General features: G+C 39.2%; 1 protein-coding gene across 1 annotated transcript in view; it reads left to right on the top strand.

Moving 5' to 3' along the window:
* Positions 1-12,050, top strand: part of TRUB1 (TruB pseudouridine synthase family member 1) — a 29,845-nt gene that overhangs the window by 4,413 nt on the left and 13,382 nt on the right. The window contains exon 3 of the mRNA XM_068951635.1: positions 1,074-1,129. Coding sequence (XP_068807736.1) covers positions 1,074-1,129 — 56 coding nt within the window. The remainder of the gene's footprint in view (positions 1-1,073; positions 1,130-12,050) is intronic.

The raw sequence follows: 12,050 nt of genomic DNA, 5'->3' as shown, positions 1-12,050 counted from the left end.
ATAAAGGATAAATATGTCTAAGGATTTGTTATCTGGTTTGCTTCTAGTACTGGTTCCTGGTTGACAAAAAGCTCATTTCCTACAAGCTGCCTTAACCTCTGTAATTTATTATTAAAGTCAAGGGCATGAGCTGTTGTATATTCCATGTTTTGTATGTAAAAGTAATTTCCTTCTGAAAATCAGCAAAGGGGAAGGCAAACCTGTATTATCCTAATAGTAGAATAATTTCAGAAATCACTTCCTCATTTCTCATTAGTGCTATGTCTTTGTGTGTGAGGTAATGGAAAATTCTACATTGAATTACTAGCATGGTGATATGTTCTTACCGATGTATGCAGTGACAGTGTATCTGACTTTTCATTGTTTCCCATCTTCCTCCTTCTGTTGTCGTTATTTCTTCTGATTGCTGTATGTGGGAGAAATCAGTGGAAAAGGCAATTCAAGGAAAACATCTTGTGAAAGGCTTTAAAGTAAAATCTTTTTTCCTGTTGCTTATATGAAAAGCTGTCTGGTGCTTTGCAGAATACTGATTTAAGATCAAAAATAAGTGATCTGTGCATACACATTAGTAGGAGGATTTGATATAAAAGATCTTTGCTGGAAACAGTGGGACCTTATGACTATTTTGCTTTCTTGCTATGGTCCTGATAAACTATTTCATTATGCTATCTTGGCTGTGTTACTCTTGGCCACTAATAACCTTTAAATGGGCCGTTTGGTTGCGGTGAAGGCTAGGTTCATTACTAGTGAGCCAAAGCCTTCATCATACCAGAAACAGGGTTAATTGCACTATCCATTTCTTTGATTAAAAGATAAATAAATCTAGGAGTGGAATTAAAGCTTTTTAACAATAGGTGAAGCTTATTTATCTTGTGCTTTAGACTTTTTTCTTTTGCTAATTTCATGTTTGAATACTGGAGATATATGAAGAGGGTCAATGCTTATGTTAGCAGAGCACAAAAGACCATACTTCTGACTAGCATAATATTTAATAGTGATTGATGTTGAATAAGGGAATTGCAAAGCTGGATTTAAAGTAGAATGCTGTGACATTTCTCTCTTTATCTTTACAGTGGTTGGTATTGGAAAAGGAACAAAAATGCTGAGAGCTATATTGGCAGGTTCCAAGGTAAGAAATGCTAAACTTGTTGTATTGTTGAAAGAAAAAAACCCAGAGAGTTGTATCATCATACAAGTGTCTCAGAAATTGAACATAATTAGTTTAAATATATACATTTAAACAGAAATTTGATATTAACATGTTGACATCCAGACTGTTCATTTAAAAAAATTGTTTCTCAAGATTCCTACTGAATGTTAATAAAGAACAAATTCCTGTTTTATAGGAAGATTTCTTTAACATTTCAGTGTTTACAATAAAAATGTAAAAATGGTCTTCATTCCTTTTCTTGCCTCTTAAATACCTCGATGTCTTATGAGTTACCTTTTAGAACACCTCATGTTTGAGATTGTAGAGCACCTGCCTAAGCGAGCCACAAATTGGAACAAAGGCATGGATAGGCACATGAAAGAAGCTGAAGTCTTGTGGCTGCATCAGATTATCCAGATTGGAGCCTTGATGGATAGGAATCTCATTCATTGCTGCTTTTGCCTAGTTGCACTACAGCTTTGACAGGTGAATGCACTCCAGATTGTAGGTACTGCATACACAAACAAGTGTGTGTGCTCCAAGAACAGTCTACCAGTGTTGATCCTTCCTCTGCAAGTAGAATCCTGCAGTTTTAGCCACTAATTTTAAATGAGAAGTTTAAGTAAGAATGGCAGGTGTAGGAATCAATTAAGCCTTCCAAATTTCATCTTATATTCAGAGAAAGTCAATACTGGACTCGCCAGGTTGACAGCTTTTTTAATGCATTTTATTCTACTTTTTCCTCATTTGTGTCTGATAAGAACCCTTAACCTATTTATAGGTGCTGAAGCAATAACTAGAGGTGGAATCTGATTGATAATCCTCAGTTTGACTCAAAGGAAAATAACGTGACAGGAAAGAATACCACCAGGAAAAAAAGCTGTAGCTGTAGGGTCTGATCCAAAGTTTATTTAGTCAAGTGTCAGTCTCTTTACTGACTCTAGTGGGTTTGCATTTGATGTATAGGACCACATTTCAGAGATATTTGAGAGCTGAAACATGCAGTAAGCTGCTGGAGCTGGATTTACAGTGGAATTGTAAGGAGTTAAATGAGACATCTAAAATGTTCAGAAGGGGTTTTGAGGACCTGCATGTTGAATTTTTCTTGCAAGTCATAGGTTTCTATCGATGGAATCTCATAAGTATCTGCATTTCTCCTATTGACAATGGACAAAACAGATTAATTTTAATCTGTGATTATAATAGATGATTGCATAGGAAAACCAAATCCAATTTCAGTCTTTGAAAATTCAAGCAAAAATTAGCAATTCAGCTAAAGTCACCTCCAGCTTTTCCCATCTAGTCTGACCAGTGCACTCTCCTCCCTGTGTCGCTGGGAGTTAGGAGACCAGAGCCCAAAAGTATCCAGGAGGAGCATGATGCAGCATTGAATGTTGCTTTCTCAGCAGCTTCTCCTCACCCTGTGCTGCTGAACACTTGATGAATTTAAACAGTCTGTTTAACTGGCGCTTTGATTATCTCTTCAACAGTTGTGCACAGAAGCACTTTTAAGCGTGAAACCCTTGCTCTTTTCTGTTGAAGGTGTATCGCTCTGCATAGAATACTTCAATACCAATTGCATTCAGGAGTTTCACAGAAGTTTTCATATGTTCCTACCCTCCAACATGTCTGCCCTAACCACTGGGATGGAGAGTTCTTCTGTCCCTGGCTTAGTTGATATTTCCATATGTCACTCCTGTTGTATCCTCCGACTTTTTTCTTCATAAGACAGCTGCCTAAACCAGGCCAATACTCTCTCTGGGAGAAGACTATAGCTGAGTTCTGGGGGGAGAAAGGTGCTGTTCTCCAGTTCTAGAGGTGAAGTTCCCAGCCCTCATTAGGAAATGATTATTTTGGCATTTAGCTTCTGGAAGCTCTAACCTTTTACCACCTGACATCTCCCTTTTAAGACCTTTTCAGTGAAGGGAAGGCATTGAGCCTTAGCTAAATGTAGCAAAACATGTGAATTTTTTTTTTAAATGATTTAAACACCAAAAGCAATTCGGGTATCTTGTAGGCTGATGTTCACAGTAGAAACAGCTATGATGGGAGTAGTAGTTTCTACCCTTTTGGTAGAAGAGAGCATGCACAAGCTCCTTGGTGACTTTACCATAAAGTCCAGCAGCCAGTGGGAGTCATATCTGGTCAAACTTTGTGCCTAGATAGCTCAAGAAGGCTTACAGCTGCTGCTGGCTGCTGTGGGGCAGGGGAGGAGGACACAGGAGAAGTGGACAATGAGAGGGCAGTAGGTAAGCTACTCCAGCTAGATCAATCAGCTCCCAATGATCTAAGATTGGTATAGGCTATGGGCCCATGATTCAATGAGGTGAGCAAAGGTACATCAGCTCTTCCACTGCAACTGTTTGTGTGCTCTGACCTTGCAGTGAATGCAAGGTAGCTTACACATCAGTGCCAGATGGCATGGCAGTCATGATCTTTCATTTGGAGCTTGTCTGTCTCTGCTTTCCTATTTTGTATTTATACTTTGATAAATTAGTCATGGTAACTTGAGAGGCTTAAATGAATTCAAGTGTCTGCCTTTGTTTTTGTTCTTTTGACCACACTGATGACAAAGCCTAGTAATGTAGTGAGAGATCTGGTATTGATAAGTCCATGACTGTCTAAATAGCACTGAATAGTTTTTTTACATCCCATGCTATGTGCTAGGAATTCAGACTCTTATCATCCACAATGGTAAAAAGAGAAGATAAAGTATACCCTAAAGAGTGCGATGGTTTTCCTGTGCTCTGTTAACTACTCTAAAGATTCAGCTGAACTGGCTGAGCTTCTCTGGTTAGAACCTGCTTTTTTGATTATGGGAACGTGTTTTGTAAAGAAGTAGTTCAGTCTATCATTGCTGGCAGCAGAGCTATGCTGAGTGGCCAAAACGTATGTTACTGCAGTAGATGCCATATGGCAGCTCTGTCAGATTGGACCGTTTCTGAATTTTTCCCAAACGTTGTGTGAAACTTTCCTCACACTGTGGCAGCTCTGAACATTATCACTTGATATGCAACTCATAAACATTTTACAGGAATGTTACTCCCTCATCGTAAGTCTAGTTCTCCACTGGTGCTCCATCGGTTTGACCTTCTTACGGATTAACTCAAAACAAATCGAATGTGTGGCCAAGGGCAGTACCTACTTAGTGTTCCAAATTTCTCATGGAATTCTTAATATTCATCCAGAAATAAAAATATGTGCAAGCTGGCTTAGGTTTTGTTTGTTTACTTTATTTTGTTTCAAATGCTCCAAGTGAGGGCGAGAATCCTGTTGGATGTGGAGCATTTAGTACATGCTCTGTAATAGAATCACTTTTCTTGCGTTCTGAGATTTTGTGCTTGGAATTCTTGCATTGCATTACTTTGAGAGAAATTCTATTTTCTTGTGCTTGTGAAATAAAAGTAGTAGAGCAAACGTTTCCTGCTTCACCATTAAAATGAGTATGATGGAGGCAGTCCAATTTTTATAATAAGTTGCTTCTGAAGGACTCAGACTAGTCCACTCACAAGCCTATCTGAAGCACAATGTGGAAGTGATGTTTTCGGGCAAACAGGTGAAAGGCTGTTAACTAGTAACACAGTTTCCAAAGGGGTAATCTTGTTTTCAAACCTCTCATCTTCAGTATGTGCTGTAATGTAGAAACTATGGAGGGAAAAGATCAGGGATTCATCAGAGAAGGAAGAAAAGGGCTAGGAGTAAGCAATGAAATTCTTCATTACTGTAATACTTTCCATCAGGAGGTGATGTCTTCCAACACATGCAGCCTTTACTTTTAGGTGGGATAGGACAGGGTAATTGAGATTTTCAGACTTTAGTTCCATGCTTAATTTGCAGTTTTTTAATGAAGTAAGATCTGGGTTCTCCCCAAGAGTTTCATTTGAGTCATTCAAGCGTGAATGAAGCTGGAACTCAGCCATCCATCAACCTGTGCTTGAAATCACTGGCTCCTGATGGGCTGCAAAGCTGGGCGTTTTGCTTTTATTTGAGGATGCAACTTCTTGTTATCGTCTGCTCTTAATCTGAAACCCCAGAAGCTCAGTGACTTATGGGGAATTGCCTGAGTACTTTGCATTAATTGCACAAACTTGGGCAGGGACTAGTTAAAATATTTGATCTCAGAAGTTGTGGCTTCTCCAGAGTAAGACACTGTCGAAAAAAACACCACTGGATAGAGTAAAATCCAGAGTCCAAATCATCCTGAACACTAGGGAGAAAGACATCATAGGCAGCAAAAAAAAAAAATACAGCGTAAGTGTCCTGATATGTGATGACTCCGATTTATTAAAATTGGAAAAAACCTGAGTTCATGTGAATTCTGAATGGGAAAGGGATACCAGTTCACTGATTAGGTCTCAAAACCTACCAGTTACACTTGTATTGCATGAAAATAGGGTATGCTTCAGAAGTAATTGGTTCAACATCCCTTATAACATGAATTTCTAATAGACCTGTAAGTTACTTGTTGCAGCGTGATTCCAGAATGTGTATATTGCAAAATTATTTCTCTGCAGTGTTGGCACCAGCTGCTGCAGAAATAGATGACCAAAAAGAAGCTTGTTTCTTTACCCTCCTGAGATTATCTTATTGTCCTAAGAGATTGGCCTTTAGTTTATATCACTTAACTTCTCAAGCATACAGGTTGCTAGCTTTCTCCATGAACTCATTTTATGAATTCTAAGTCCTTAGCTTCCATCTTTTGGCAGTGCGTTCAATGAATTAATAATGCATTAAAAAGAACATCTACAAGTCCTTTTAAGGAGCAGAACCAGTGAAACCTTTTTTCTGTGACTGTGTTTGCAGCTTGTTAAGCAGTATCTCGTGCGGACCAGTTGGTATTTATCTAGTCGTACAGCTGGGTTCCCTCTGAAGCCTTTTTCTTAGTGGAAGCTGTAATTGATTTATTTTCTCTCTCTCTCTTCGTTTCAGGAGGTTTGTAACAGCTCAGTATCTCTGAGAACTATCTTTCTCTCCCAAATTTAGTTAACATTAGCTAAGGATTTAGAAATAGAGAACGTTTGTGTGTGCACGTTAACGTGCATGTGTGGTGGTGTACGTGGTGTTTCATAGGGAAACCCTATTTTTTTTAAACTTCCCTTTTTTCCCTTTTAAAATGGATTTCAAAAGCAGTTTGTGCTCCAGTTCATATACTTAAATTATGAGAGCAAGAAAACTGAATCCTTGATTTTCTTTTTGAAGGATTCATTGTGGTGCGTGCTCTTACTTTTCATATTAAGAATTTGTCCGCGGTATCAGTAGCTGTATCTTGCATTCTTTTGGAGCTGGTAAAACCCAAACTACTTATTCATGCAGTGCATAGCAATATGTTCTGTTTTCTTTCTCATATTCTCATACTTTTAAACATTCTCTTGGCAGAGCAAGGTGTGTGGGTAGTGGTAATGCAATTGTTAGACTAACAATTGTATAGTAAGAAAAAATTAGACAGGCTTTTGGATATGCAAGACCTTTCTCAGGTTTAAAATAGCCATGGATTTTAAAGCTAAATGTAAGTTCAGATTTGTTTAGAGTTTAGTGAAGTAGATATCATTTAGACCACTTCTGAAAGAAAAAATATTAAATATTTGTGAAGAAAGGTACAACAACAGGACTGTGTCATTCTGTATGTTTGACAAGCTGACAAACGGTTTGCTGCATCCAGTAAAATCTTCCTCTTTCTGTGTATAGTCCCATGAGTGCTCTTTTAGTGACACCCTTCAAGACCAATGGAGGGATGAAGTACTGAAGTCTTCCCTCTAGGAAGTCCCTTTAACTACAACAATTATGGGTAGGCAGGCAGTAACGATAGGTAAGACCCCAAGACCCCAGGTCAGATGGGCCAGGTTTTATTATCCAATTAAATAAAACAGAGCAAGAAAAGAGTGCATCTTATATGGGGGTTGCTAGGTTCTTGTTCGCAACCTTGCTGGCCAGGCTTCAAGTCACAAGGCAAGCAGAATTGCTGTTACTTGCTTGATGATTCTTTGGTTCCCATCTTTCTTGCGTTCACCAATGTTTTTCGTTGGGCTTTTGCTTCCAAATAGTACTATTATCGTATCTGACTGTCTATACTTGTCTTGGAGGAATCCAACTAAAACTGTACTGTTTGCTCTTTAGCACTTTCCCTAGGAAAATTTTCACCTGCAACGTCTTGTTTGTCACACAGTTTGGGGTTTTTTGTTTTCTTTTTCTTCATTCTCCTGCCTATTTACTTACAGTCCCATCCACAATAACCAAGGGTCTGACTGAATTTGTTCCCCATTCTTACTGAGGTGGGAGAGGTAAGAAAAAAAGACAATGCAATTTGTGGCCTGCTCATTTAAGCAAAATGGAGTGTAGCTACACAAAAATCATTACTTTGTCTCTGTTCAAGCCCAGAGAAATTATTGTTCCCTTAAAAGGGAGGTGGGAGAGGAACGAAAGAGATAACCTTATCTCCTAGGGGAAAGAGAGCCTGGTAGGTTATACACTGTGGAATGTGGGGGGTTAGCGTGAGGTAGGATTACAGTGTGCCATAAATCCAATATATCGAGTCTGTTTTTTTCTGAACCTGGTGGAAGTACAAATTTTAGTTCACAGGCTTGTTTTGAAAGGTGCTTTATACGTTTCCCTTGAGGAACAGGACTGACAGATCAGAGATGGAGTGATTGTTTTGTGAGAGATGTTAATCCACAGGCAGATGGATGTTTCAGCCCTTACAGACACTCTTAACGTATAGTGATTGCTTAATTTCTCCCATTATTTACCATTTGGTGCACTCAATGAAGTATATTACATTCCTGAAGTACAGGTAAAGGATAGAGAGGTCTTGACTCTTCTGTTGTATGGTGTTACAATATATGCGCAAAAATATAAGGAAGTCTTATGTGAAAGATATTATAGAACTTGCCATACGTATTTTTGTAGCCCATAACAGCTATATCCAAGTGCCTACCACTAGAATACTGTTTGCTTTTTTTGACTGCTACTGAGCCCTGAGAAAGCTTTTGCAGAACCAGAACTTTCTATTATGATTCTAAGACCTCTTTCCCGAGCAGCAGTGGCCAGTTCAGAGGCAGTCACTGTTTATGTAAAGTTAGCGTTGTTTTTTATCCTATGTTACTTTGTTATTGACAATAAATTTCTTCCCTGAACATCTGAAGATAATTCACCAGAAATCAGTCGTTTGTGAAAATACTCTTGCCTTACTACTTTTTTGTCATGAGTAAAATGCTGATATAAAAGTAATGCTGGGAGACTGCATGAATTATGTTGTTTTTAATGTGCTTTGAGGATGTGTGGAAGGTGTTACCAGAACTTGAAGTGGTGTCTGTACAAACAAGATGCACTGAGAGAATGTTAAACCTGCACAGTAAAGGATGCAGAAATCAGGATGGGTTAAAGTGGTGGCTAGATTAATGCTCTTTTGAGCCCCTTACATGCGTACATACTGTGGGCTTCAAGTTCACATGGTATGCACTTTAAAACATTTGATGCCTATTTTTAATCTTATTTTTATTAGCAATTAAATCATAAAAACAGAAGAGGCTGATTAGAATACCTAGCCTTTTTCCTTCTCTACCCAGTACCCCACTAACGAAGTCGTGGAAGAATAGCAGTTACGTAGAATAGATATAAGCTTCTCTGCTACGGTGCCGTTAGTAAGCTGGTTTAATATGCTGTGTATTGCTCAAGTCTCTTTTATGCTAACCCGAGAGGCCTAATCTATTAATAGCTTGTCTTCATGCTCTATTAATATTCAGACTTTTATTTAAATATTGAAAATCTTGAGGAGACTGCACTTATTGTGCTGTATAAGCTCTTTCCTCCAAAAATGTAGACTATTTTGAGTGTGGATTTCTCTGTTCTTCCATTTATGAGGTCAGTATCTCCCTTTTTTCCCCTTGACTTTTCTATAATTGTACGTGTTTGTGCTACATATACAATTCTCTTGCACCTATTCAGAAAAAGTCCTTCAACGTTACAAGAAGGTGTTTTTGTCTAATTAAAAAATCACATGTGCGTGCATGCACGTGCGCACAGATGCAAAAAGATATTAACAGATTTGACCTATTCATTTTGCATTGTTTTCTGTAGTGCTCCTTTCTAGCAATTTGGAGATGCTTTTACCACTGCCTTTAGAATTTACTGCATCTTAGTGTTAGCAATGCCTTAGAGTTCAGCTCAAGGCTTTCTTTCAATTTTATGTTTGTATGAATTTGTCTGTATGATAAGTCTTACCCCCTCTGGAGGGACTTCTTATATTTCTGGGCAAAGATGTATCAATTTCTGTAAAACTCAGTTGCACAGATAGGAGCTGAGGAGGTTGTCTAGGTTTCTCTTGTATAATCGGTGGTGTGGGAGCTAGAGCGCAGAATGAGGGAACAGGCAGAGGAACAGGCATTGCAGCTGTAGAGGAAATACCTCTAATAGCCAAACTGAGAGATTTTGGTGAGTGTGGCAGGCTTCCACAGAGGGCAAGTATCTTGAAGATTTGAATGAAGAGACTTTTTACCAGCAGCTGCACGGTAGCCTGCAGCCGCTCTTGGATGTTGTGAGCCTGTGTTGTGTTTATCAGTGATGCATGGCTAAAGTGCAGCCGAGGGTGATCTAGAGTTGTTGGGATTTTTTTCCCCTCCCTCTCCTTTCCTCCCCTCCCACCGACACCAAAATTTAAACTGCCTGCAATTTTTAGCTGCTATCTGAAAGCTGCTCTTACTTCCAGATAAACTTTCTTGCGGGCTCCCCTATGGCAGGTGGTTCTAGTCCTTCACATTGAAAAATCTAGTCACCCCATATGTTTGAACTTTTAAATAGGAGGGGAGAAAATCCCGCTAGCCCTAGAGTAAAGATCAGATAGTTCTTCAGCAATGACAGTACAATTACAACATCTAGCAGTAAATAAAATTTAGTGCAGGCTTAGCACAAAGTCAGCTTTTTCTCTTAGGAGAAAAATGAACTGTAGAGAAGAGAAGTTGTAAAGTATCCGTATATTAAGAGGACATGTCTGGTGTGTGTTAATTTTGAACTTAATCCAGCATAAAATGCTCCTTCCCCACCCTCAGTTTACAGTCTTTAATTTTGCCTCTTTGTAAACTGCTTTTAAGAGATCAGGGCTCTTTGCTTTAAATATATTGGAATCTGCTTGGTGGGAGCCCTTTGTTTTGGAAAATACTCTCTCCCCCAGCTTACTTGTCTCCCTCTTATACTCTTCTTTGTGTCGGCAGATGATTAGCCTCCTGGAACCAGTTGGTAGCTGCTAATGTTCTGCAATGGCAAATAATATAAGTCACTTAAATATCAAATGCAAAGCATGTTAGTTGTGCTTTAGAAATCTTTTCACACAAACTGAATGTAATTTTAAAACGGTGTTTAAGGCCAGTTCTCCATATGAATGACCCAAGTCTACGGAAATACAACTACTTGCATCAAGCATACAAATTGAATGGTTATTAAGCACAGGAGCACCAATTCTGATCTGTGCTAGCGTGCTGTATGCTCGCTCCGATTTCTTTCAGGTTCCCTGAAGCATTTCGTTTTTTTGTGTTTCCTCAAACTTGTCAGGCACGTACAGGCATCGGTTTGCATAAGTTGACTTTCCGTTTCTATCAACTACGATTTCTTTCTTGACTTTCAATCTCTTGCACAGGGGACTGTAGCCTTTATTTGCTTTTACACTTCTGTGTTCATTTGCTGCTCTGGTTAGAAAATGGGTCATCCTTGGATGAACTCTTATGAACTGCGTCTTCCAAAGGGCTTGCTTTTCTGGGAAATTCTTGCAATGGGAGCCATCTTACGGTCTTCCTGACAGCTACTAATGACCTTATTTCTTAATTAATTGTGTCTCTGACTAATTAATTAATTGTGTCTCTTTTTCCTCAGTGTTGCTTTTCCATGTTTGAAAAAGCTTTTAGAGATGCAATAATTCAAGATTTCAAGGCTCTGGCTTCTTTCCAAACAAAACTTTGATATATTAACGATGAAAACTGAAGTTCCGTTCCATGATCGGTCTGGCATTTGCACTGATAAGTGGTGCAGACATACCTGGCAGTCAGCCCAGGGTCTTTAGCTACTGGGAGGCTGCCTGGGTGGGTTGTGCAGCTAATAGCTGTGCTGAGTGTAGAACTCCTCTTGGGAGAGGAGTCGTCCTGCTCCTCCCACAGTTAAATATATATACTGATAAAGTTTGTCTATACACTTTCCCTCTCATGCCAGCTAGTATCAGGATTTCTCTTAAATCAGATTTGAAAGCAAGAAGTCAAATGATGGTAATTCTCCTATTAAAACATTATTATAGTGATCATGTGGTTTATGTGGGAGGATTTTGACTGTGCCCTATGGGTTGAGACTCTAAAATAGCTCTTTCCAGGGTCTTTCATACTTATTAGTGTCTGTAGTTTGTTTCTTAGGGAGGGTCCTGTAATCCTATTTGCCTCTTTCGCCAGTACTGGCTTTTATGGCATGTGTCTTTCTGGTTACAGGTATGCTAGCAAATGTATGGCTACCAGAGCACTTCCCCATCTTTCTATTCTTGTTAAGGTTGCAGTCACCGTGCCTTTCAGTCTGGATGACAGTTTTCACTTTATCTCATTGACAGAGTGCAGTGATTTGTCACTCTAAAACGGTCTTCTTAAGGCGATCTCCTCATTGATGTGAGTGAAAGCGTTGATTACCCTGCGGGCTTCTGGTCACTTTGCTGCCTTTTGTTCCAGTTGCCCTAACATCAAGGGAATGGTTTTTTAGACAGCAGGGGATATGTAGCCATTCCCTAATGCAGGGTAGATAGTTCTGAGGCGGTCTATATGCCCTCAGGGTCATGCTGTTCTGTTATAACAACTGTGAAACTATGCTTTGGGACCATTTGGAAGACCATTAGAAGTTTGCAATGAATGCACAATGCTGTAGTGAATACAAGCTGTGACTG

The sequence above is a fragment of the Struthio camelus genome, chromosome 7 (assembly GCF_040807025.1).
Source record: "Struthio camelus isolate bStrCam1 chromosome 7, bStrCam1.hap1, whole genome shotgun sequence".
Lineage (NCBI taxonomy): Eukaryota > Metazoa > Chordata > Aves > Struthioniformes > Struthionidae > Struthio > Struthio camelus.
This window is presented reverse-complemented; position numbering and strand designations above follow the sequence as displayed.